At 50.1% G+C, this 24,432-nt stretch overlaps 10 protein-coding genes across 14 annotated transcripts; 4 read left to right on the plus strand and 6 right to left on the minus strand.

Moving 5' to 3' along the window:
* Positions 1-6,126: 6,126 nt before the first annotated feature.
* On the minus strand, positions 6,127-8,273 carry LOC9657794 (probable LRR receptor-like serine/threonine-protein kinase At2g16250). 2 transcript variants are annotated; one of them, XM_024683276.1, is made up of 3 exons: positions 8,165-8,264; positions 6,823-7,958; positions 6,127-6,708 (listed from the first exon to the last, which is right to left on the minus strand). In XM_024683276.1, the coding sequence occupies exons 2-3, from the start codon at positions 7,536-7,538 to the stop codon at positions 6,285-6,287; spliced, it is 1,140 nt and encodes a 379-aa protein (XP_024539044.1). In that variant the 5' UTR covers positions 7,539-7,958; positions 8,165-8,264; the 3' UTR covers positions 6,127-6,284. The 2 variants fall into 2 exon arrangements, with proteins under 2 accessions (XP_024539044.1, XP_002978140.1); XM_002978094.2 differs by having other exon boundaries at positions 6,823-8,273.
* A 743-nt stretch (positions 8,274-9,016) lies between these two features.
* Positions 9,017-10,318, minus strand: LOC112349219 (coiled-coil domain-containing protein 137-like). Its single transcript, XM_024683274.1, has 5 exons — positions 10,139-10,318; positions 10,047-10,081; positions 9,821-9,990; positions 9,619-9,763; positions 9,017-9,551 (listed from the first exon to the last, which is right to left on the minus strand). The coding sequence occupies exons 1-5, from the start codon at positions 10,290-10,292 to the stop codon at positions 9,423-9,425; spliced, it is 633 nt and encodes a 210-aa protein (XP_024539042.1). The 5' UTR covers positions 10,293-10,318; the 3' UTR covers positions 9,017-9,422.
* A 3-nt stretch (positions 10,319-10,321) lies between these two features.
* Positions 10,322-11,381, minus strand: LOC9653117. 2 transcript variants are annotated; one of them, XM_024683271.1, is made up of 5 exons: positions 11,324-11,362; positions 10,974-11,239; positions 10,833-10,913; positions 10,637-10,776; positions 10,322-10,577 (listed from the first exon to the last, which is right to left on the minus strand). In XM_024683271.1, exons 2-5 carry the CDS (start codon positions 11,235-11,237, stop codon positions 10,334-10,336), a joined length of 729 nt encoding a protein of 242 aa, XP_024539039.1. In that variant the 5' UTR covers positions 11,238-11,239; positions 11,324-11,362; the 3' UTR covers positions 10,322-10,333. The 2 variants fall into 2 exon arrangements, with proteins under 2 accessions (XP_024539039.1, XP_002978141.2); XM_002978095.2 differs by having other exon boundaries at positions 10,974-11,381.
* Positions 11,377-12,454, minus strand: LOC9653118 (putative TrmH family tRNA/rRNA methyltransferase). Of its 2 annotated transcripts, none has more exons than XM_024683273.1 (5): positions 12,343-12,454; positions 12,037-12,247; positions 11,886-11,987; positions 11,700-11,826; positions 11,377-11,641 (listed from the first exon to the last, which is right to left on the minus strand). In XM_024683273.1, exons 2-5 carry the CDS (start codon positions 12,235-12,237, stop codon positions 11,415-11,417), a joined length of 657 nt encoding a protein of 218 aa, XP_024539041.1. In that variant the 5' UTR covers positions 12,238-12,247; positions 12,343-12,454; the 3' UTR covers positions 11,377-11,414. The 2 variants fall into 2 exon arrangements, with proteins under 2 accessions (XP_024539041.1, XP_024539040.1); XM_024683272.1 differs by having other exon boundaries at positions 12,294-12,454.
* A 262-nt stretch (positions 12,455-12,716) lies between these two features.
* LOC9653119 lies at positions 12,717-17,108 on the plus strand. Its single transcript, XM_024683267.1, has 9 exons — positions 12,717-13,020; positions 13,072-13,257; positions 13,325-13,436; positions 13,493-13,517; positions 13,575-13,627; positions 13,688-13,746; positions 13,800-13,952; positions 14,004-15,126; positions 15,178-17,108. Exons 1-9 carry the CDS (start codon positions 12,968-12,970, stop codon positions 16,969-16,971), a joined length of 3,558 nt encoding a protein of 1,185 aa, XP_024539035.1. The 5' UTR covers positions 12,717-12,967; the 3' UTR covers positions 16,972-17,108.
* A 910-nt stretch (positions 17,109-18,018) lies between these two features.
* LOC9657795 lies at positions 18,019-19,939 on the plus strand. Of its 2 annotated transcripts, none has more exons than XM_024683268.1 (4): positions 18,019-19,141; positions 19,226-19,343; positions 19,411-19,449; positions 19,534-19,939. In XM_024683268.1, exon 1 carries the CDS (start codon positions 18,029-18,031, stop codon positions 19,133-19,135), a length of 1,107 nt encoding a protein of 368 aa, XP_024539036.1. In that variant the 5' UTR covers positions 18,019-18,028; the 3' UTR covers positions 19,136-19,141; positions 19,226-19,343; positions 19,411-19,449; positions 19,534-19,939. The 2 variants fall into 2 exon arrangements, with proteins under 2 accessions (XP_024539036.1, XP_024539037.1); XM_024683269.1 differs by having other exon boundaries at positions 19,226-19,339.
* LOC9657796 (60S ribosomal protein L36-1) lies at positions 19,899-20,459 on the minus strand. Its single transcript, XM_002978097.2, has 3 exons — positions 20,315-20,459; positions 20,057-20,256; positions 19,899-19,984 (listed from the first exon to the last, which is right to left on the minus strand). The coding sequence occupies exons 1-3, from the start codon at positions 20,414-20,416 to the stop codon at positions 19,969-19,971; spliced, it is 318 nt and encodes a 105-aa protein (XP_002978143.1). The 5' UTR covers positions 20,417-20,459; the 3' UTR covers positions 19,899-19,968.
* A 10-nt stretch (positions 20,460-20,469) lies between these two features.
* On the plus strand, positions 20,470-21,505 carry LOC112349218. Its single transcript, XM_024683270.1, has 2 exons — positions 20,470-20,923; positions 20,982-21,505. The coding sequence occupies exons 1-2, from the start codon at positions 20,509-20,511 to the stop codon at positions 21,458-21,460; spliced, it is 894 nt and encodes a 297-aa protein (XP_024539038.1). The 5' UTR covers positions 20,470-20,508; the 3' UTR covers positions 21,461-21,505.
* On the plus strand, positions 21,480-22,526 carry LOC9653120 (pentatricopeptide repeat-containing protein At1g62350). Its single transcript, XM_002977920.2, has 3 exons — positions 21,480-21,864; positions 21,921-22,355; positions 22,415-22,526. The coding sequence occupies exons 1-2, from the start codon at positions 21,553-21,555 to the stop codon at positions 22,311-22,313; spliced, it is 705 nt and encodes a 234-aa protein (XP_002977966.1). The 5' UTR covers positions 21,480-21,552; the 3' UTR covers positions 22,314-22,355; positions 22,415-22,526.
* On the minus strand, positions 22,486-24,057 carry LOC112349121 (pentatricopeptide repeat-containing protein At4g02750-like). Its single transcript, XM_024682905.1, has one exon. It carries the CDS (start codon positions 24,055-24,057, stop codon positions 22,486-22,488), a length of 1,572 nt encoding a protein of 523 aa, XP_024538673.1.
* Positions 24,058-24,432: the final 375 nt, after the last annotated feature.

Consider the following 24,432-nt stretch of genomic DNA (forward strand, 5'->3'; position numbering starts at 1 on the left):
TGTCTCAACACAACTCATGTGTGGCTCAGAGAGGCCATTTGTATCATAACACTTATTCCGAACTTATCTCACTGCCTGCATAGCCAACCAGCACGCTTTTCCCTATCAACCAGATTGCGTCATACGTTTTGTTCACGCCACTTAACAACTTTGCTCACAAGCTTGAATTGTCCTCGTACAATATGGTTATAACATTTGCCATAGTTTTATCTGTCTCAATAACAACACCAAAAAAACATTTTGCTACAGGCACATACGTGAGCATCCTCTTGAATCATGCAAAGGCCAAAGAACTTAGTTTAGCAGCCTTGTCGGTGCATAGCAGCAGGAACTTACCAGCAGCTTGAGTTTCAGTTTTAGAATGTTCCCATAAAGTTGCATCATCTTTATTATCACGGGAAGGATCCAGTCCCAGATGGAATTGTCTCAGAGATGAAGGCACACAAAACCTCTTGTCAATGTACCATGCTTGACAACCCTTGGAAGATCTGTTGAGCAACGAGAGGGTGTTGACCAGAAGCACACTTTCCACCTTGTTCATAATTTCTTGCTATCTGACACTTAATTATAAAATATTAAATCACTAATATTGATTCAAATGAGTATATAAACTGTGGAGATCTTTTCAAATCATATCAGTTTATTAATATATTATTTTTATTTTACTTTCATTAAGAATTAGGAAACGCTTCAGTACCAATATAAGTCCAAAATAAAAATTAAATCGAACTTAATAATAATTTTCTTTCCATTCATTAATGCTTGGTTTGATTAATAATAGTTCTTATTATTTATTAATTGTAATTTCATATTATAAACATGTTTAGAGGAAGTGTTTAGAAAATTTTATAGATTATATAAATATTTATAAATTCTAAAATATAAGATTAATTTAAATGAATGACAACTGTTAAATTATCCCAGAATATACAAGCATTAAGTAACCCTAGGTTTGCTTATGCAAACCAAAAAGTTCAAAACTATTTACTTTTTTTAGAAAGATTTTTTAAAATAAAAACTACACCAATTATAGAACCCTAGTTATTTTGTTAATTTGTAAGTTCCAAAGTTTAACAGGTTCAGGAGCTGTTTGTTCAACTAACTGCATCTTAAATTCGCCCAATGCACATTCCTTTGCCTTTGGAGCTTTCATGATCGTTGTTTTCATGCCTCCCCAAACTATCAAACTTGTCAAACCTATCATCTACCCCAGCCTTTGGATGCTTAAACACCTGATTGTTGAGCATGTGGATTTCTTCGGGAGACCAAGTCGGGAAAAAAAGTCTGATCACATCGTCTCAATGGTGCTTCTACTCGTGCTCTGACAAGGTTACTATAACGGTCTTGCAAGGTAGGCTCCACTGGTTTTCATTGAACTTCCAGTCTGCCAGGTACCACATTGTGCCCTCCTCTTCAGCCTCCACCCAATACGTGGCAAGGACGGGATCAATAGTGGATGTAACCTTGCCGTCCTTGTTAAAGGCGTAGTACCTGTTGAATTCATTGAACTTGTGGTCTGCAAAAAAGAGGGAGGGGTACCTTCTTTCAAAAGGCAATTGAACTGGGACTTAGGGAAGATGTGTTTGAGGAGCTGCTGTGGGTGATTTCTAGTAGAGTGGTCATACTCTCCACTCACCCCTGGCCCAGAGGTGCTACAGCTTAGTCTTCAGACGCTTGTGAAGGAACTCCCACAACAGAACGAAGAGAGGCCTTATTGATCTCAGGTGTACCCTATGCAACCACAGAAGTTACCTTTGACGTCTCACTGTGTGCCCAGATCAAGTCGAGGATTTTGCCATAGCAGCTCCTCACGTACACCACCAGCTTGTGCTTTCTTGAGTATTGCCAGAGCCCGCGAGCACTCTTGCAAGTTTGCGAGCCCGAAAACAATTAACAATGTTGCTAATGCCATGCAGGATAGTGAGAGACTTTGTGTAGCTAATACTATTAGTCTTAATCAAAAACTAAAAGTCTTAGTTACACAAAATCTCCCACTATCTTGCACAACGTTAGTAATGTTATCAATTGCTTTCTCAAGCTCTTGCTCTTGATGTATGCCAGTCTTGGATAGAACATGCCTCGGGACACCTCCCCACTTGTTAAACTTTTTGTCCACCTCAGCCTTTGGATGCTTAAACACCCAATCGTTCAACGTATGGATTTCTTCACGAGACCACATCGGGATAAAAAGCCTGATCACATCGTCTCCTTTGAAGAAGTGGTGGTGATTCACAAGGTGGCTATAATGACCTTGCAAGGCAAGCTCCAATAGTACTTATCAATCTTCCAGTTTGCCAAGTACTACACCTTGCCTTCCTCTTCGGCCTCCACCCAATTCGCAACGATGGCAAGGATGAAACTTTGCCATCCTTCTCAAAGGTGTAGTACCTATTAGATTCCTTGAACTTGAGGAGGATAAGGTTCCAACAACGCTTCTGAAGGAGCTCCCACAACACAACGAAGACAAAGCTGGACTTGCTGATCCCGGGCATGCCCAACACAACCACGGAAGCTATCTCTGACGTCTCACTGTGCGCCCAGATCAAGTTGAGGAGCAGCTCCTCACATACACCAGCAGCTCGCGCTTTTTTGAGTATTGCCAGAGCCCCACGAGCACTCTTGGCAGCTGCAGAAACTTACCCCCGGGCTTGTCAAGCAGCGGCGTCTGTGAGAAGGCTTCCATGGGCGTCAGCGATCGCCGCTGCTGTCTCTCGCAGATCTCACAGATCTCGGAGACCTCGTGACCAGCCTGGGATGGGGGCACACCGAGCCGCTGGGATGCACGCCGCCAGGAGCCTCGACATCATCCTCAAAACCCTCACTCGCCAGGAATATCCATAGAATATGTTTTCCCTAATTAATTAAACATTAACTCCCTAAACTTGAGCTAAGTACCACTATTTTATATAAGCAGGGCAAAAAGGGGAAGTTCTCAATTAGTGCAGGATTCCTCGTTAAGATCCTTCGTTTTGCTGATCGGACAGCCTGCTGGATGGCTCTTCCGTCCTGCTGTTGCGTGCCTAAGCTTCTGGATCTCAGCCGGCGATATACATCATACTGTCGTGGATATTAAGGACATGGATCTCTCTCTTTTCTTCTAGATATGCCCTGCTAACATTCCACAAGAACCAGCTAACATGGTTTGTAAGATCCTTGGATCAAACCATGTTCCTGCGATGAGGATTGTAAGAGATAGCGGCTCTAAAAGCAGCTTTAAATGTCGAGTTAACTTCTACTTCTAGAGGGGGATGACCCTCCACATCGATCATGTTTTCAATTTTCCTAGTTTTCTTAAGATGTATGTGGCACCAGGGACTTGAAAAAGCATTCCACCAAAAGGCGAAAACTTCCGGGAAGAATTAGAGAATCTGCATCATTCGCACCTCTACCAATATTTTCGTCCGGGTCTTGCGCACACAAAGAAAACTTCTAAGAAAAAAGAGGCCTTGCCATATAAATTACCAGAGACCTCACGAATTCTATGAACCCCTTCCAGAGATCAAAGCTATTGAATTGGAGAGAAACGAAAGCTTTGATGCCGTATCTTGAAATGCATGAATCCAAGCGCTGCGATTTCTAGAGAGATGTTACGCGCAATCCATCTTACTTTACGTTGTTTTCAAGATGCCTTCACGAGCTTCCTCCGAACTCGACAATCACTACTCGTATGTCGTGATTGTCGTCTGTGTTGCATTCAGAGTTTCTAGAGCTGATCTTTACATCGACGAGGTGTTTAAAAAGTGGATCTTCTTCGCTTGCTTGTTTGAAGGCTCCCTGTATACAGGACCGAAACCTCTGAGAACAAATCGAGAAAACATACCGGTGAAGTTTCAAAGCCACCTGGAATTTCGACAAGCACTCTTTCAAAGGCTTTGAGGTGCAAATTCCGGCCAGCAAACTGCAGAGGATCAAAGTGAGAGGCAAATAATTCCAGGACCCAACATTGCCTGGTTAATTGTGAGACCTTTCCCCGATGATTCTACCAGGGAGTCTCATATCTAGGCCATGTTTGTTGGAAGCTTTTAGATTATTCTCCAAATGCGGTCCAGCAAGTGAATCCTGAAGCCCAGGATTGTCAACTCGAGCATCCTTGGCAAGCGATTTATTGAGTGGAAGAAACATGGGTCCTTGGAGCTTTTGTTTCTTTTCCGATATTGCAAGTCTTGCTGTGGGAAAAGATTAAATCTAGGTACTGGAGTCACACTGGATAGGCTACCTTTCCAAACACATGCCCAGCAAGTTCGTTCTACTCGACGTGTTTCTTCAAGGTGATCAAAAGAACAAGAAACAGTCGCACTTCCATCATGTGATTGAGAAATGGAATCCCAATGTCGCACCAAAATCAGAACACATGAAGGCAGAACTCAAAACCGTACAGAGTGCTGCTATAGACGTCGTCTCATGGAGTGGTGAGCTAGCAGACAACTATGATATTTTGAGAGTAGCCAGTGTATGAATCTATGGGTAGCTCATCGTTGTCCATAGGCCCAGTATCAGTGCAGCGCACGTAATCCATCCTTGGAAAGATAGGAGAACGTTTGCAATGCTGTAGATTTCCTCTTTTATAGGAACCCCTGGAACGTAGTGCCACTCGTAAAAGCGTTTGGCTTTCGAACCTTTGAAATGGACAAAGAAGTTGTCGTCCGGTATCTGTTGGCGGCCATCAGTGCCCACAAACTCCTCCAGGCCTTTCAACGCGTCGAAGAACTCGATAGGCTGTTAAGTTTTCACAAGTAGACTAAACAAGATACACGAAAACTTTCACTTACATCGGGGGTGTCCACTAGAACGTCGTTCAGGAAAAAGGAGGCGGTCTCCTAGTCCATGCTCCCTACAAAACCTGTCGGCTATATTGCCAAAGGGTCTCGTCCAAGACAGTGTGCAACCCAAAGCGGTAATGAGGCCGCCCACCTTACCACACACACCACCATCGTCGCCTAATGCCTATGAAATGAATTTCTCGGCTGGTGCGAATAGGATGGCTATGGTGCAAAGCTCTTCAATCGAATGTCAGAACTGAATGTCATCGATCATCGGAGCAGCAAAGTGGGTGTTCCTGGGGAGCAACATGAATTTCTCACATTTTGGGACTAACTTAGCTCACAGATTTGCGAAGTGGGGTCTCGAAGTCTCCGAGGAGAAGATCTCGCTGAAGACGCTCGAGGAGACGCTCGAGGAGACGCTCGAGTTTGTGCGGAAGCAGGGGGATTCCATGGTCAACATGGACCTCATGGATGCTTTCGAGGGCTACATGTCCGTTCTGGCTCGGGTTTCCTCAATGGATTTCCCACGATCTTCATCGACGAAGCTAATAAGCTGGCTAGCTGGACAAAAAGCGCAGAGGATGCTGCCAATCTGGAAGCCCTACTGATTTCCAAGCAGCAGAATGCGACTAACGTGGTTTTGGCTTCATCGTAGAACTTCTTCCTGTGTGGCCTGGAACCGATCCGTGGTCATAAGAACGTCGTCACGGCAACTGTTGGTTACTTGAACGAAGAGGAGGCCAAAGAGTTCGTGGCAGTCCATAAGAGACTCGTTCGTCAACCGGGAGGGGCTTGGAGCGGAGGTGTTGGGATGACGTTTACGCACATTACGGGGGGTGCATTCTGCTGCTGGAGCCTTTCTGGACGTGGCGTAGGCTCAGAGCCTGGTGAAGTCTGCAAAATCTGGGAGGAGGAGAAGCAGCAGTGCATGGAGACGGCCCTAAACTCTGTTGCTCACACGCTGTCCGGGCTTCACTTTGGGTACCATCTGGACGATCTTGGAAGAACGTCGTGGAAGCCATGACAGGTGCTGAGTCCTGATGGAGTCGTCCCCTTCCACCAACTATCTCAGACTGTGTCTGAACCTAGGCTTGTATCCCCGATTTCTCACATTACAGGGTCAGGGACACTAAAGTGCGTCCTGGAAGTTGGCCTGTTGTCATGCCGGTCAGGAAAGCTCAACATCTGGGAATGAAAGCTCGAGGGCTACAATTTGGAAGAAGGATTGACAAATGATGAGCAAGAAACAAGTTAATAGACTTTGCATGCAGAGAAATCTGATTTGTAGAAAGTTTAAGTTGCATCCAGTATACTTGAAAAAGTTTTGCTCACTCTGCTCTAGCTTTATGCGATGCTTTGTCGATGAGTACATGTACCTTTTAGTTTTGATTCGCATTTTACATGTCTTCATATTTACATCTCTCTAACATGCAAAACTTTTCAGGGGATCCAATCTCAATCCCTCTTTACGGATTGAAACTCCACCTTCATTCCATGATTCTGTGGACCAGACCGCATCAATCAACCTTGCCCCGCCAGAGCGAGAAAGAAGGCTGGGTTCTGCAGCATATGGAGCACATTAGACATGGTCTGGTGCTGGGCGTGCTCGGGATCCAGGCACGACTTGGCGATCACCGCCAGCAGCATGAGCTCCTTGACGTGATCCTCGTCCAGCACCAGTGTCGGATCCACCAGCCTCAGGAAGGCATCGCGCTTCCCGAATTCCATCAGCGGCAGCGCCCTGTGCAGCCACGCCTCGCCGAATCCGTCGCAGCAGCTACTGATGTCCAGCCCCGACAACAGGTCGAGCAAAACCTTCCCGTAGCAGTATATGTCGTACACAGGGAACACGTCGTTTCCGTACTGCTGCCGGCAGGCTTTGCCGAAGCTCCCCAGCCGGACCTCGTACCCTTCGTCCAGGAAAACGCTGCTGGATTTCAAATCCCTGCAAGGCAAGACATCCATGGGTAAGGGGCAAAAGGTGGCAGGCCTAGCCCTAAAACCACGAAAAAGGTGGTAAGCTAAACCTTGATAAACCCTAATCTGGGATGAAACTGACCTGTGAATTACTGCCGGGGAGCAGTCGTGGTGGAGGAAGGCGAGGGCCTCGGCGACGCCAATCGCGATCTTGAACCGCGTGATCCAGTCCAGCGGCTTGGCGGATCCGGCGCTGGACGAGTCCGAGGACTCGCTCGTCTCGCCGTCGGAGGATTTGAATTCGTCGCCCCGGCGCAGCGCCGACGCCAGATCTCCGTTGGGCATCTGGCGCAGCACCAGCAGCATTCGCTGCGCATGCCCATCCGCGCAATCGCCTCCTCCCCCTCCTCCGGCGCTGCTGCTGCTGCAAATGCCGATGATCTGGACGAACCTGTTGGCGCTGCTGCTGTGGCCCAGCCCCGCCAGCATCGCCACCTCCGCGTCAAACATCTCGCGGCTCTCCACGCTCTTGATCACCACCGCTTCCTTGCCGTCCCCGCCCAGGGTGCCCGCAAAGAGCCCCTCGCGGAGGAGATTGCCCTGCGCGAAGCCGTTGGTGGCCTGGTGGAGCTGCTGGTAGGAGAAGTCGCGGAGGACCTGGCGGAGGAGATTGGCCACTGAGAGCTCCGCCGCTGCCGCCGCTGCTGCGGTGGATGAAGAATCCGCGAGGATTGGTGCACTGCTGGACGATCCCGCGCCGTCCCGCCCTCCGTATCTGCGCAGGAGCTCGATGAGCATGAGGAAGAAGGCGAAGCCCAGGCCGCCAAAAACGCCCCACACGGCTAGTCTCACATCCATAAAGTTTCTCTCGCCGGGAGGAGAAAGCGAATGAGAAAGAGAGAGAGAGAGATCGAAGCTCGAGCGGGAGGAGTTTTGGGGATCAAAAATGCCGCTCGCGGGGAAATTTTCAGCTGCAATTGTCTGCTCTCACAGAGCGCGCGTCAGCAAGAACAACTCCATAGGAAAAACGTTTGGAATTTGAGGAATCTACACCAGAGTTGAGAGGGTAGTCCTATCCTATTTTCCTTTTCCTTCTCTAGCAGCAAATGCCCCTGAAGAAATCACAGAGCTACTAAAGCGGGGGAGAGAGAAAAAGAGGGAGGAAAAGAGCTGCAATTCTCAAGGAGAGAAAGCAACCCAAAGCAGACAGGATTCAATTCCTCTGCTGCAGTCTCTGCAGCACTGCATCAGCTAGCTCAGCTATCCGCAGCAGCCCATCTGCTGCAAAAGGAGAAAAGAAAAGCATACAACTGTAGGATCAATCACATTCTTAGAGGAAAAAAAGGAAAGAGAAAACAGAGGTGCAGGCATATTGAAAGAACTGCAAGATTGAGTACAAGGAAAAGGGAGCACACAAATCCTCCCTTGGGACCAAGGGAGTGTTTGTGAGAAGTAACACTTGATCACCAAAAACACTCTTGCACCTGTAAGAGGAGTGGCCAGCAGAGGGACTATCAATATCCATCCATGTATGTAGTATGAGAAGCAGCAGCCAGCAGCCAGCAGCCTTACCTTACCTTACACATTACAGACCCAAGCCAGCCATGCCTTCTGCAGAGACATTCAATGCAAAAACCTTTTTCTTCTTAATTTTTTTTGTCCTTTTACTGTGTTTTTGGTGGTATGTTTTTCTTTTTTGCAGTTTGCAAATCCTCCAGCTTAAATACTGAGAAAATCCAAAACCCAGGTGGTTTGGTTGGCAAACAAAAGGGGAGAAGCTTCTCAACCTTGGGGACTAGTAATTCAATTCACTTCCCCGTGCTCTCGCCCCCAGAGGAAGACTAAACATTTTCTATCCCGTTTAGTCCAAGATGGATCATTAAGCGCACACATCTCTCAAGCCCAAAGAACACTGCTCTTAATTAAGTGTTGGAGAGCCCAGGACCAAAGACTACAAAGACTTTGGTGGATCCAATCTACCCTTTTCTTTTCTTCTTCTCCTCAGTCATCTAGAGAACAGAAGATCATAGACAAAAAAGAGAAGAAGAAGAAGAAGAAGAATGGTCATAGCCATGTGGTTGTACTGTTCCAGTCCTTTTGTTTTGTGTGCATGTTGTAGAAAGAGTGTCTACAAATTAGATATGATAATTTGGAGAGATTTAAAGACAAGAGAGAGTTTGGCCTCTTTTCATTCGAGCACTGGGACATGCTTGCTATTGCAACTACCGAATTGGGTTTTAAATGCCAGAATTGAAACATACCACCGCATAGACAAAGCTTTTTTGAAGTTCACGAACAAGATGGATAGCTGGAAAATACTGGAAAATGCTGGAAAATGGAGCATATCTAGCATTTGCTTTTGACACATCCATTTCTAAACAAACTCGGGTAGTTTCTAGCATGCTTTGCTTTCCCTTTCGCTCTTTCGCTATTGTCATGCGAATGCTTGCCGACCTTACGTAAGCCATCCAAATCATCGTCCATCCTCTCAGCACCAGGACAATAAGTGTCCGCTTTCGAAAATTTCCGCAAAAGATTCCACCCTATCGTACGTAGAGGACAGCGTGAAGGACATCAGCTCGACTACGCGTAAGTGGAGCCTCACTTTTTTTTTTCCTTCTCTTTTTTCCCTTCTGCTTGGCTTGGCATTTTTTGCCTGCCTAGCTCGCTTGTGTTGACAGAGAGAGCGCTGGCTCGAAGTTCCTGGGATTCTCTAGAAAAGGAAGGAAAAGAGGAAAAAACTTAGCTCAGATTCGAGTCAAGTCGTGAGCCAGGCCTCGACTGCCAATCCCTCTTCATTCTATACGCCTCCACCGCTTGGAGCCTCCGGCGCTCCTGCGAGACCAGCGATGGCCCAGCGGCATCTTCATCCTGGACACAACCGAAAAGAGCCACGTACTAAGTTGGAAATGGCTTGCACGGTTTCCAGGACACATACCTTCTTGCGCAGCCGAGGTAGCTTTGGGGGAGCTTGAGCAACCTCTCCAAACGTGACTTGTTCGTGCTTGTACAGTTGCTGGAGGCTGTGGTCTATGGCATCCAGCTGCTTTTGCTTCTTCTTTTCCTTCCTCTCCTTGAGAAACCTGTGCCATGGTGTGGTCAGCATTGTGGCATTTGGAAGCTTTGCTTCTACAGCTTACTTCTTGCGTCGCTCCCGACTCTTGCCTCCAGCGTTCTCGGCTTTCAGCTTCTCGGCAAACTCGTCCAAGCCGGTGTTTCGCCTCCTCTTTTTGGATCCGGGCTTACTTGCATCAGCCGGAGTTTGATCGGTGGAAGGAGCCCCTACCGCATCTTTCTTCACTGTTGTTGCCTAGCAAGCAAAAAACACGAGTAAGTTCTAGCTAGGCATGAAAGAAAGCTACTTACATTCTCAACTTTGCCAGCTGATATTGGCTGCTTGCCTTGGAGACCACATTTTTAGAGGCAAAGTTTCCCAAGGAAAATCGACAAAGACTTACCCTCGCGAGGATCCATGAATTTCATGATCGCGCGAAGCTTACTGGGAATCGCGTCCACATCCTTCATCACTGGCGGAGGCGCCAGCTCCAGACCTGTCCTGTGCGCCGCCTCATAGTTGTGCTGCCGCCTCCGCCTCGCTTTGCCCTTACCCATAAACCCTAATTCTCAGGCCAGACACAAAGTAAAAAAAAACTCTACACCATATGGATTTCACTGGAAGTGTCAATGCTGTGCATGGACGCCACGCACAGCGCATGAGGGGCGAAGAAAAAAATCGCTAAGAAGACCAAAACTCCCAAATCGGCTTCTTCTCCCACGGCAGGCAATCGGGGAACCATCACGTAGACTCTGATCGCACACCAGAGGGTGTAGAGAGCCGCGACTATGGCGATGGAAGCCAGCGCTCGAAGAGGCTGCGAATGATTTGTCTTGATCGATCTAAAGAACAAAGAAAGAGAAAACTAAGTTTGATCGAAGGAGTTCTCGAAAGAACTTACCTGTTGATGTAGATGAAACTTGCAAGGAGTACACTGCAGAGCAGTCCCACAATCAAAACCGACATGAAATCGAGCGGAGCAGCGCCTTGCCACCACCCCGTGCTTAGAATCCACACAAGCATTTTCGTGTGACCATTTTCCTGCCACGGATTCTCACAAAACTCAAACTCGCGTTCTTAGATCTCGTGTGAATTACCTCGAACAAGTTGTCAAGAAAAAAATGTGAGAGACTCCCGGCCGCGATGAGGTACAAGCACTCTTTAGGCTTCAAGTGGACCTGCAAACACAACAAATAGCAAGGATAAGTAAGAAAGGAGGAAAAAAAAACAAGCTTTACCCCGGGTAGTGTTGGAAGAAATCCGGCCTGGAGTAGAATTCTTGAAAGCTTGCTGTACATGAAACAGAGAGGAGCTCCCAGGATTAGTACATAGTACACTGGGTCGTGGACGTAGTCCATGGCTTTGGAGCCGAGAGCCCGACCAAAGCTGCTCGTCTGTGCAAGCCATTCGCAAAAGGAGCCCAAGTCCGGTCCGAGGAACGCATTGAGCGTGTAGACGAGACAGTGGTGCGAGGTGAAAGCTCCTCGCGAGAGATGCATCATTCCTGTACCCATGGCAAGTGTGTACATGAGGTGAGGGCCTGGTCCAGGCATAATTCGCTGGAAAGCAGTGCCGGAGAGAACTTCACCTCATCACACACTGATGCCAAGAACCCTACTTGGTAGTCCTGGAAAAGTCGAGTTTCTGTGGAACTCAGAACTCTACCGGGGATTTACGTGTTAGTCGTCAAAAATTCCAAGCAAAGAACCTGCGATTCTTTGTTCGTCGGGAGCCGTAGCTTGGTCTTCCGAGTCTAGCCAGTCGGTAGAGCCGTTTAGTTTCTTTTGCTGCCGCGCTTGAGTGACTTCTTCCGGATTTGAGCATATCAGGCCTTGGCGACGGGCAGGACGGTCGGCAACGATGAACTTCTGGCCGTCTCTCTCACGTTCGGGAAAACCAGCCCATACTGAAAGAAAGGGAAGTGAGAAAACAGAGTTTTGTCATCGAACTTAAAGCACACTTGCCAGAGAAGTGGTGCAGGACGATCGACGCAGCGACTGTAACGTTTAGCGACGCAGTGCCGCAGCCAACTTGAGGTATGTAGGTGAAGAAGTCGCAAATCTCCATTTCCTTGGGCGATAAACCAGTTCCCTGGGACGAAACACATCTAAAGGTGATCGACGTTGATCGCCAACAGGGAGCTCTCTAACCTCGTTACCAAGCAAAAACGCAGTGCTACGTTGGAATGGATGCTTGTGCACAGCCACAGCTCCCTCGGTTATCTCCACTCCACAGATATCACAACCTATTCCCTTTGGAAGCCACACGTCAAGGAAGGAATGAAAAAATCATCGACCAAACCTTGAGATAATCCCTGGCCTCGAGGAGCGAATGGAAGTGCCGGAAGCGGACATGGTGCGCGGAGCCATGGCTGCCAAAGCTGTTGAAATCCTTCTTCCCGACGAGGATCATCTCCGAAACGCCAAAGGCCGTGGCGCTGCGAGCAAGCGTCCCAATGTTGTGCCGCTTTGCGACATTGTGTACCACAACATAGCACTCCATCCTTGTTGCCCTAAATCTCGAAGCTTAGCGATGATCGATCGATCTGACACGAGTACCCCACTTGCGCCAGGAAGACCTCTTCTAGAACAAGCATCGCATTCATACCGCTAGAGATCCATGCGCCTGTCACGCGGCACTAGTGGCGATGGCAGCGCAATCAAGAAGACCTAAATCCAAGAGGGAAAGAAAGAGAAAGAAATCGCCATCGCCGAAAGAACACACACACACCTCGTTTTCTTTGAATTATAACGTTTACCAATGTCACATCGTAACATGGATACTGTGCTACCAGCGCGCTATAAACAATGTAAGGGTGGCTGGTTTCGAACACCGTACCAGTTTGAAATTTTCCCTCCAAAATCTTGTGAACGTGGCGGCATGACAGTGGCGGGCAGTGAAAAATATGGTGGCTCCAAAATCTTTTTTTCTTTCGAAATATTTATACTGTTCTAGGCTACTCCGGAAGAACAGAACACAGGCTTCGATCATTCTCTAGGGCTTAAAGTACAGGAGAGATTTTGGGCGCGCTAGCGCCAGGATCGCCATGCCGCGGAAGACTGCTCTCTCGCGTTTCTTTCTCTGGCGCTGGCGCCGCGTTCTTCGCTACCGGTAGCGAAATCTGTAGCAGCATTGGCGATCCAGGCAAGGGAAACAAGATTGCTGCTCAGGGTTTGAGTGGTTGCGGCGCCGTGCAGCTAGATCAGGGTGGGATCGAGTGATTCCGGCAGGGATGAAGGGGGAAACGCCGTTGGACTACTGCGTTTTCCAGCTCAACGAGGCCAGGTGAGGTTTGTCGCGAGGAATGCCGCTTTGCTACTGGGATTTCTTTCGCAGATGTGAGCTTTGGATATGCGCTGGAGATAAGAACGAGAAGCTGGCCTCTGGATCGGTCAAGCCGTTTGTAGCGCATCTCAGGGCTGCTAAGGAGCAGATCGCGAAAGGGGGGAGCTTCATCATATTGCAAGCCCCGCCTTTCGTTGGGGATGGATCCCCTTGGTTCACTAAGAGAACTGTAGAACGGTAAGCTATTACAACTTCATTTTAAATTATCTGTGTGCTTAAATTTTTTTATTCCTTTTGGAGCTAGATTTGTGAGATTTGTCAGCACTCCGGATGTTTTGGAGAGTGTTAGCGTACTCGAAGCGGAGCTCGCAAAGCTCGATGATGCAACCTCGATCCTTGTTTCTGATTCTTCATGGGTAAGGCGTCGCTTGAGTTCTTTTTCAGAATTACTGATCCCGTGCTTCGATTCTAGAGTGCTCCTGTTACTCCAAGAACAGGTACTTTTTTCACACTTTGCAAGGGCTTCTGAAGTCTCAAATGTCTCGTCTGTGCAGGAAATCTTTCTTTGTACAAGTCTGATGTAGAGCAACACGGAAGCCAGACCAAGGTACGTAAACGTATCACTCAAGTGCGCAGTTGTGGATCTTCGTCACTAACTTTTTTGTAGGTTTACCCGAAGCGACCTTCGTTTGACTATGCAGGCATTGCTCTATTAGATGGTTCCAAGTGCGTTTCGTGTATCAAGAGAAAGATGTATTGATCATTTGCAAGTTTTGCAGGAAGGATTTGCTCAAAGCGATGGAAATGCGTAGGATGATGCTTATGCACGAACAGAAAAAAGCATTCTCTCATGCTACTGCCGCGGGATTCAACGTCTCGTGCATTTCGGACCTGATGGTATTTGCGAACTGTTTTGGTGCACCACGTCTTTGGTACAATATTTTGTTGAATTTGTCATGTACTAACCGAAGATGTACTTGCAGGGAGGCGTGTTTGAAATATATGACACTATGCAAGAAGAGGCAGGATTCAGGATTGAATCCAGAAGAATCTTTATTCGATTCTATCTCTTCGGGTTCGTCGGATGCCAGCATACAGCTGATGTCGAACAAGTCAGAAACCAGCGACAGCACAGAGGAAACGAGCAGTGGATCAGGAAAAAGCAAAGCACGTAAGACATGGGATCCACAGGTTTTAAGCACCTTGCAGCAGTTGCATGCGAGGAAAGTAGAAAACGGGTCTTTGATGTCTCCAGACGGCAAACGGGTTATCAGAAGACAGAAGACTGAGGATCCTAGCCCTCTCGCAGACGAGGACTTAGTCGTTGGAGCCAGGGAATCGGTGAACAATCCTTACGTGCTGCTCCAATCTTCTAGAAGCAAGGTCGAGCACAAAACTATAAGCGTTCAAGATGCCATTAGCCTGTTCGAAAGCAAACAGCAGAAGGTGGACGATGCTTTGAAGAAAAAGATCACCAAAGAAGACATCGAAGTGACGGAGCCCGTAAAGCCAGCTATTTCTGAAGAACAACATGTAGCAGAAAGCGAGCCAGACAAGCACACAGTGATAGTGGAACCGACCATAGCCGACCTTGAAGCGGTTCCTGAAGCCGGTCCGGAGGAAGTCGTCCCTCAGCAAACTCTTTTATTGCAGCATCCTAGCTGCAAGGAAGATAAGCAGGCGATTCGAAAACCCAGCGCTTTAGCTGTCGTGGCTGAGGCAACGGAGTTGGAGGAATTGGATAACATTGAGTGGAGACCATTATCCAAGTCGTCGGGATTCGTTTTTGACGACATGTTCCTCGACCAGAGAGCCACCGTTGCGCAGAACAACAGAAGACAGTCACTTTGTGTCTGGAAGACTAGCGACCTTGAAAGTTACAACACTCAGAAGGCTGAGAAGAAAGAATCGAAGGGACGGTTTTACGACCAGTATCAAGAAAAAAGAGAAGCCAAACTGAAGCATGAACCTGTTTTGAAGAAAGCGGAAAAGGAAGCGAAGCTCAAGGCTATGCAGGACGTGCTGGAAACACGGAGAGCAGAACTGTCTACACGCAGCATGAGATTAACCGATAAAACTGCCACCTTGACATCAAGAAGTAAAAAGGTATTGTATCTCTTTATCTCAGTTGCCAGAGTTCTTACGCTTCTATAACAGGACGTGGAGTCCAAAAGCTGCGAGCTTAGGATTCCTTCGAAGCGAACGGGTTCCGTGTCAAGCGTTCATTCCGCTCCTCTGGTGTTAAAGGCAGACGCAAACAACGCTAGGACTATCTCTGTCAGAAAGTCTTCACCTTCTTCTCAAAAATCAAGCACAACAGTTCGTGCCTCAAGCTCTTCAGGCAGCAAAATACAAAGAAGGTCTGCAGAGAGCTTGCATTTGGAACACGGCAAAGAGAACGCCGACCCCTTATACACAAGTGATCTCGAGGGCCCCCAGAAGTTTAAGTTCTTGGAGCGAAAGAGTAAGGGGCCTCCGTTTATGACGAAGAAAATCGTTGACAACAATCAGCTTAAAGGAGAACCGGGCAAAGCCTCCAAGTCCGACGGTGCAGTTTATCAAAAGAAAGTGCCTCAGACTCGGCAACCATCTGCAAGCAGTTATGTGAAAGGTAAACCAACAGAGGAAGACTCAAAGTCGCAGAAAACCAGTGCCGACAGTTGCTCCGCCAGCAGCGAGATTTTTGAGATGAAGCTCGAGGGCGATGACACGGAGAGTTCATGCTCCTGTTCAGTTGCTGGGAACGCGACGTCTTTACAGAAAGAGAACTTGGCAGATGATCTAGAACCGGAGGTGACTTTCTTACGAGTGGAGGTGACAGACGTCGAAGCCTGTCCGGACGTGGCCCAGGCAGAAATGCAGGTGAAAGACGAAGCATGCATACCAACTGTGGAAGGTGCTAGTGCTGAGGAAGTCAAGCAGGAGGTTGATAACCGGGAGTTGAAGGGCGGAGAAACAGATGAACATCGTCTCGAGTCCAGTATGAGGGTCGGGAGTCCCGACTCTGATACTGTCGAAGTTGTGCTTGAAACAGCTCCAGACGTGAGCAACGCAGCAGCAGCCAGAGAAGCTCATGCCTCCATTGACATGAGCGTTCTGATTGAAGAGCTTGAGAGGGAGGACGAGCTCTCGGAAGTGAAGAAAGTCGTCGACGTCGAGATCCCGGAGAAAGCGCCGCCATTCGAGAAAGCCAAGGCAACTCCTCTCTTCGAGCTTGCCGAGCTCGACCAGAAGCAGTTCCCGGCCGCCTACAAGGTGTATCCGCCGCTGGAGGACTTCAGCAGCACCACGGGAACGCAGTCGGAGGCGTCAGGCGTGTCCAGTGCGATATGCGGCCCTGGCGACCCAAAAGTCGAGAGCTTCGGCTCGAGCAAAGACGAGGGAGAAGAGGCGACAGCCATCTACAATCCGGACTCCCCGACGCTCATGGTTGGCTCGTTTCTCCCGAGGAAAGTCGTGGTGGCCGGACAGACGCAGCCGAAGTGCACGATCTTCCCCGCAGTGGTGGAGACGAGGAAGAGCTCTTCGGACGCTGCGATGGCCCGATCGTCCAGCGAGCCGGGCTCTCCGACCAGGCAGCCGCTCTTCGATCTCTTGGCCAACGAGCACAACACTCAAAGCAACGCCACCACTTCCAACTCCGCCACCGCCGCCACCAGCGCCGCTACCATCGGTATCAAGCCTCTCAAGTCCGCGTCTCACAAGCTTCCTCATATGTGCAGGCTGCCATCGCCAGACGCCCGGGGCCACGCCACCGCACTGCTCGAGAAGAAGAACTCGGCTCCATCGTGCGCAAAGCTCGACTCTTCGTCGACGTCAAAGCCGCTCAGAGGCATCCGGAAGTTCTTGCGATTTGGAAGGCGGAGCTCGTCAGGATCATCGGCAGCAAACGCAGCGGCGGATCAAACAGGCAGGATCATGTGGCAGAATGGATGGTTCAAGGGGGAGTGACACGAAAAAAGAAAATTCCAGGAACGATGGATCATCATATCCTTGGAACTTTGGAACAACTTGTTTCATCATATATTTTGCTATCATCTTTTGCTACTCATCATACTAATCGACCATACTTTAATTTTAGTGAAGCATATACTAGAATATCCATCCAGTTGCGGGCATCTGACGGTGGGGCGTGGTCCCCTATCCGACGGTTGCGGGGGCCCCAATTTTAAAATAACGTTTTCTTAGGTGTTGTGTGTTGACTGTGTGGCGAGTGACGAGCGCCGGACACGGGGAGGTTCCATGGTTGTTTAAGCCACATCGAGAGAGAGCGCTTCTAGTTTTGGCCCTTTCCCTCGCATTTTTTTTGGTTGGATCCGGAGAAGCGTGCGAATGGCGCCTTTAGGATCATCGGTTTTGCTGCCCAAGACAATGGATTTAAGATCATTCGTCTTCTTCTCCTCGCTCATCCGCTTCCTCCTCCTCGTCCTCCTCCACCTCGCCTCCGCCGCCCTCGCATTCTCATTGCGGCATCGGAATCTGGCGTGAGCGCGGCCGATCGCGCTCGTAATCCGCGGCTTCCGAGATTTCTTGGCCCTAAAGAAAGGTTCTTGCGCCGTGATGCTCTAGACAGGATCTTGGCGCACAGGCATCCCCATTCAATCGTCCTCGAAATTTGGATCGGAATTCCGTCCTCCCGGCCTGGGGAATAGGAACCTTCTTCTTCTTCTTCTTCTTCTTCTTCTTCTTCTTGCGCTCTTCTTCCTCGATCGATCGATCGGCGCACGGGCGCCTCCGCGTCAGCATCGGATTTGCCCCGCAGGTCAGCGATTCGTGGCATTTCCATTTCCTTGTGGCGATAGGACTGTACTCCCACGACATTGCGTACGTGACTCACCACAAAAGCGAAGCTATGGCGGGCGCTAGGCGGAATCTTTGATCCTTGACCGCACGAAATCGATCCATTCCACATCCGGGAGCTCTATCGTATCGATCGGTCCAACCAGGTTTGCGATAATCTGTTTCCTTGCGGCTGGGCCAGGAGATACCGATCTCCCACTCTTCTATCATGGGATGGGAGACCGAGTACCAAGAGAACCTGGCATTCAAATCCCAGGCGGGCGAGGCTCTAGAGATGGAGCTCCAATCCCCGGGATCGCTGGTCGTCTCCAAATTGCCGTCATGGAGCAGCAGCAGCGGCCACCTCCACGATCACAAATCATCCGACGATCAGAGCTGGGATCCCGTCATGACCTCTCTCTTGAAAGCCGGCAGCAACGTCGCCTCGCAATCGCCCACCTTCGATCACGCCTCGAGCAGCTTCCTCCACACGAGCGCTACTACTGGAGCTTTCGCCCCCGGCTTTCCCAAATCATCCAGTGACGAGACAGCGGCGGAGCATCGCTCGGGCACTGGAATTCTAGTCGCTGGCTCTTCGGTTCTAAACGCTCCCTCCTCGGCCGGCGCGACGTCCACCAAAGTGAGCAAGAAGCGATCCAGAGCGTCCCGGCGTCCCCCGACCACGGTGCTCGAGGCGGACAGCGCCAACTTTCGATCCATGGTCCAGCACCTGACCGGCATTCCAGCGCCGCCACCCATGCTCGCCTCGTCCTTCCGCCCAGCCCGGTTCGATTACTTCGGGGCATCGCCGGGGCTCGTCCGGCCACAGCCCACGCGATCAGCTCTCTCGTTCGGCCACCACGGCGGCGCTCCGGGGGGCTTCTCGATCGATGGTGGCAGCGCCAGTGGGGGATTCCTCCAGACGTACCAGCCGCCATACAGCTTGAGAAGGCTGGAAGAGTTCCGCGGCTTCTCTTACGTCTCGGGGAGAGGAGGATCGTCGGTGCCGTCGTCTCACGGAAGTTTCATGGATCCGGCATCGCCGGGGGGGATTTACAGCTCCATGCAAGCGACGCCAGGCGTCATCAACGCCAGGCCATCACACGGCACGACGCAAGAGGGCGTTTATGTCCCGCACAGCGCCACAAACCCGACCACCACTTCCTCCTCCTCCTCCGCCCTGGCAATGCCGTCGCTGTGGGAGTGCGAGGCCAGAGAGGGGGATCAGAGCGTAAATGCGAGAATAAAGCGAGAGGCCGGGGGCCGGGCGGAGGAGGCAACGACGAGGAGTAGTAGTGGCAGACCAATCGCATCGTGGTCAACCGGCAGCATTTAAGCTCGGGTATTCTTCTTTCTTGCTCGTGCAAACTTCTCTCACTTCCTCAGGTGTTTTGCTGATCTTCCCGGCTGGCTGGCTGTGTTCCAGGTGAGCAAGGATCATTAAAGGGAGGAAAGAGAGATCGCTTCGATCGGTGTGTACATAACAAAGACAAAGCAAATCAATCAATCAATCCGAGCGAGGTCGGTTTCCAAACAGCCTGTGAGTGAGGACTCTCTCTTGATTCCAGAATCGTTTTTTTGGTTGTTTAAGTGCTAATGTTTTCTCGGTAGTGATTCCTTTGATCTTCGTCCCACTAGGACACTACACAGGTAAATGCTTTTGTCAACAGTGGTGATGTTACATCTCTCACAGAGATTCTTTGTTTGTTTTTTTTTTTTTCCTTCTTCTTACAGGTGTGCAAGAATTTTGAGGCGCTGTGTCTCCTGCTGTCGTGACCGCTGCTGTGCCTGCCTGGTGGTGGTCACCCAGGAATTTTTGTGAAGCTGCAAAGCTCTCCCTCGATTCATCGATCCATCCGAATTCATTCATTCGCGTTGTCTTGTTCCCTGGCAACGCGCTGTACGTATGCCTGGTGTTCTTCAATGCTTGCTCGCGCTTCTTTGTTTTCGCGCTTGGAATCATTGCCCGCGAGCTGTTCTTCCGAGGCATTTGTTTTTCAAAACAAAGAAAACTCAGTGCCAGAGTTTTGAGAAAGAACACACAGGTAGCCAAAGGTTTTTGAGAAAAGAACAGCCAAAGTCAAGATGTTCTCAGCTTCTTCGATCGAAAAGATAGTAACTCGTGTTTGATTCAAAGAAACTTTTTTCGAGAACAAGCATTCGTCTCACTCACTTCCCAGAAGACCTGGAAAGCAAAGCAAAGCAAAGAACGCGCGTGAGCAAAGCGAGAGCGGAAGAACAAAAATGTATAGCTCACCTCATCTTCCTCAACACGGTGGACATCTCCTCGCGTTTCTTCTTGGCTCTCAGGTGGGTGCCGAGCTTCCGCTTGGCGACCTTGAGCGCGCGCTTGTCTTTGCCCACCTTGAGCAGCTCCGTGATCCTCTTCTCGTAGGGAGCGAATCCCACCACCTCGCGGATGAGCTTCCTCACGAACAGCGTCCTCTTCTGGCCTTTCTGCGAAGAGGAAGACGAGAGATTTTCGAGAATTTCTTGATTAATCGCGAGATCTTACCCCTTTCATGTCGATCGGCCGCTTGGCCGGCGTCCTCTTGGTGACGGCATGGCCCTTGTTGAGGCCGATGGCAATGCCGCTGCTCGCTACGTTGGGCGCCATCGCGCAGTCCCTAAACCCTAAACTCTTTTGCCCTAATGCGGTGAGGTCTCGGGTTCGAATCCTGAGAAGTGTCGAGATTTTCTCGTCTGGCTATGGCGGTGGTGGAGGCGCGCAAGCTCGATCCTGAAGAGCTGTGGAAATGGATGGACGATTTCCACTGGCAGAACTTCCACGGCATCTGGGTCAACTGGCGCATCGATGGGAGCTCTGCCTGCGACCCCGCCAAGGTGTATCGCAGCATCAGGTCATTCCAGTCCCATGCCGACGATCGCTCGGTCGTCTTGCACAAGAACGATTGGTACGACCCCAGGGGCGGCGACAGGGATTGGATGCTTGGCCCGTGGCTCATCAATCGCCAGGATCACTGCGCCGCCGATGGGATCATCCATCCCGCGGTTCCATCGTCGCGGACGCTCATCTTTCCAAACGGAGACCTTGGCTGGCTGCCGCTGGAGATTGATTTCCCCCGCAAGCCCGTGCCATCCGAGGTCCATTTCATGCTTCCAGGCGAGCTCTCTATCTAGCTCCATTCTTCTCTCTTGTCTTAGATCACTTCTTCGACCAGGCAAGGAGGGGAGAGCGGCGATCATCTTTAGCTACAGTACCGATGGATCGGTTTCAGCATCTCAGATTCTCGAGGAGTCCAGAGATTCGGGCGAGCGCCCGGGAGATTCATGGCACGGGAGCGTCTGGAAGCACGAACTCGCCACCGTTCCTCTGGAGCCGAGCCGGGAGGAGCCGCGCGGGGAATTCGTAGGCCAGGAGATGACGTTGTTTCCCTGCGATTTGACGCTGGAGACAAGAGGAGGAGTAGCCTGGGGAGGATTCAAGAGCGCTTGCGACGAAGAACAAGCCTTCATGGTCCATATGCCCTATGGATTCACGGCTTGCGTGCCAAGAAACGTGAATCCTGGCCAAGAATTCGCGTGCGTGGTGAATTGGGTGGTGAGCGCGGATGAAGTGAGGAGGATCTCGTGGAAGTATTCGGCGGAAGGGAAGCTCGATCACATCAAATCGGCAAGCTTCCACTCTGTGAAGACCTAAAACAGAGTATTTTAAAATTTTAAAATTTTAAAATTTGCGGGAAAAGAGGATTAGGGTAAACCCTAGGGCTCCTCTCCTTGTTTGCCCGGGCGATGCGCATTCTCCGGCAAGCGCGGGCGCTAAGCACCGGCGCTAGGGCTGCGCTTCACGATCTGCCGCAGCTGGAGCGGTCTTTCGATTCCATCAAGCGCAGGCTGCTGATGCCGCAGGAGGTGGAGACGCGCCGGATCCCGTCCATGAGCTTGGAGACGGTCAGTGTGGCGACCATGATGAAGAAGGCCAAAGGCGATCCTGACCGGCTCAAATCCGTGCTGCGGACCTCCGTTTCTAGGCTGCTGAGGGAGGAGCTCATGTCGCTCTTCTGGGTCTTCGTCAGGGCCAAGGAGATGGATCTTGCGGAATTGGTAAGAGAGCTGGGATTCCTTATCAAAATGTCGTGTTTTTCCACTGGACTTGGCAGATTTTTGGCTTGATCCGGAAGGAAAGCTGGTACAAGCCACAGGCATCGCTCTACTTGCATCTCATCACTGCCTACAGCGAGAGATTGGATTCCAAGGCGATGGAGAGGATTTTCCAGCTGCTGGATGAATCGGAGGAGGAGGGGCTCATTCCAAATGTTTTCTCGTTCCAGACTCCTATCCAAGCGTGCGTGAGCAGCACCGACTTCGATGCGTGCATGACGCTCTACGACCGGATGCATGCCTCGACGTGCCGGAAGGACGTCCGCTTCTACATGTACCTGACCAGGAAGTTCGAGGAGGCTGGGCTCCTAGACGAGGCGCAGAAGGTTTACGAGCATTATCTGGAGCTACGAAACACACAGGGATTGCGGACTTTGGTAGAAGAAGAGTGAGGAAAATCCATCGAGGTTGGCCAAGCGCTCCTCTCTCTCGCGGTACGTTAACTGTGTTGATTCAAACTTTTCTCATTCTTTTCCTTTGTTTTCCTGTTCAGAAGCTCTTCCAGGATGGAATTCCACTTAGAAACAACTTGGTTTATCAACACACAAACCTTACAGGCTTTGCTTACGCTGGCTTTGGAAAGCAGAACGCCAGCAAGCTCTGTACGTCTTCAGCAATAGGCATGAAAGGCATGTTGACGATGAGATCATTGGCATCTCTCAGGTGGCCCGCACGAGCTAGAAGGTCGATGATGCAGCTAAATTGCAACTTGGTTGGCTCCAGCCCATAATCGACCAGCATGGAAGCGAAGAGCTTGCACGCTTGGGTAGCATCACCCCTGTGGCTGCATCCAAACAGTAAGCTCGTAAAGCACATCTCGTCCGGATTCTCACCTTGGACATTCAGGTCTTCAAACACGTCTTTCTGGAAGCCATCGACGTTGCGGGCGTGGTTGGACAAGGCTGTCCTCCAGGAAGTGAGATCACGATCAGGCATGGCTTGAAACAACTCCTGGGCTTGCCGGACACGTCCGTTCTGTGCGTATGCAGCGAGCATGGAATTCCACGACACCAAGTCACGAGACGGCATACAAGAGAAGAACGCCTCGATCTCGCCCAAGCTTCCATTGACGGACAGGACCGAGTTTAGCGACACAAGGTCCATCTCCGGCATCGCCTGTGACAAAATCTTCACCTGGTCGACATGGCCTCCAACTGAGTAGGCCCAGAGAATGGAGTTCCAGGAGAAGATGTCCACCACAGGCATGCTTTCAAAGAAGCAAATGGCTTGCTCGATATGTCCGTTCCGGGCATAGGCCGCGAGCATGGAGTTCCAGGAGACAAGATCCCATTCCGGCATGTCGTCAAACAAGAGCTTCGCTTCGCTGATACTTTGATTTTGTGTGTATGCTGTTATCATGGCTGTGAAAGTCACCAGAGTGTACGCAGGCAGCGATCTATACAAAATCCGAGCCCTTCCGAAGTAGCAAGTGTGGTTTGAGTACGCAGTTAGCATGGAAGTGAGCGAGACAAGGTTGTGACAAGGCATAGCACGGAAGACATTGTTTAGTGTTTCCATATGCCCTGACTGGGCATATGCAGATAGCAGAGTGTTCCATGAGATCATATCCCACAGTGGCATCTTCTTGAAAGTCTCCACTAGATTGTGCAGCTTTCCAGCACGCGAAAACCCATCCAGCATGCAGTTCCACGATGTTAAGTTCGGTCTTGGGTTTGATTCGAAGCATCGAGCTGCGGCAACAACATGCCCGTGAAGGGTATATGCCGCCAACATCGCATTCCACGCAACATCATCTCTTTCGGGCATAGAGAGAAATAAGATCTCGGCCTGAGCTATTTGCCCCTGCTGTGAATAAGCCGCCAGCATGATTGTCCATGAAACGGTGGTCCTGAACTCCATGGCATCAAACAGTTTCTGCGCCTCGCGGAGGCAGCCATCCTGGGCAAATGCTGTGAGCATCAGATTCCAGCAGAAAACGTCTCTGTGCTCCATGAGGTCGAAGATGTTCTTGGCAGGAGCTGTGCAGGAGCAGCGCACGTACATCCGTATGAGAAGCTTGCTCAAGTAGAGAAAAGTGTCCTGAGATATGTGCTCTCTGTGCTCCTCCACAAGCTTGTGGATTTGCCTGGCTTGGTTGGAGTCTTTGCATGATTTTATCGACTCAGCTAACTTCATAGATTATGGGACCATAGTAATTTACATCAGATTCTCTGCGAGTTGGGACATAGTTTCTCTCAATTCCTACCAAAGTTCTATCGCTAATCTTCGACAAAAAAGACTCTCTCCCTCTTCTCCAATCTGGAGGGAGCTTGTTCCGCCGGAGCATCCGCAAAGATCTGGAAGGACTTCTCCTTGAGCCCAGCCCTGCTAAAGCTCTTGGCCAGGTAGGCGTAGAGGCCGCGATGAACTTGGCACCCCGACGAGCGCATGAGCCTGTAAAACTGGAGGCACGTATCGAAGTCTGCCTGGAGGATGCAGCAGCGCATGGGCTCCGTGAGCATGGCCTCCGACAGGGCGACGCCCTCGCCCTGTGCCGTGTTGAGAAGCTCC

Source organism: Selaginella moellendorffii, unplaced genomic scaffold (genome assembly GCF_000143415.4).
Source record: "Selaginella moellendorffii unplaced genomic scaffold, v1.0 SELMOscaffold_36, whole genome shotgun sequence".
Lineage (NCBI taxonomy): Eukaryota > Viridiplantae > Streptophyta > Lycopodiopsida > Selaginellales > Selaginellaceae > Selaginella > Selaginella moellendorffii.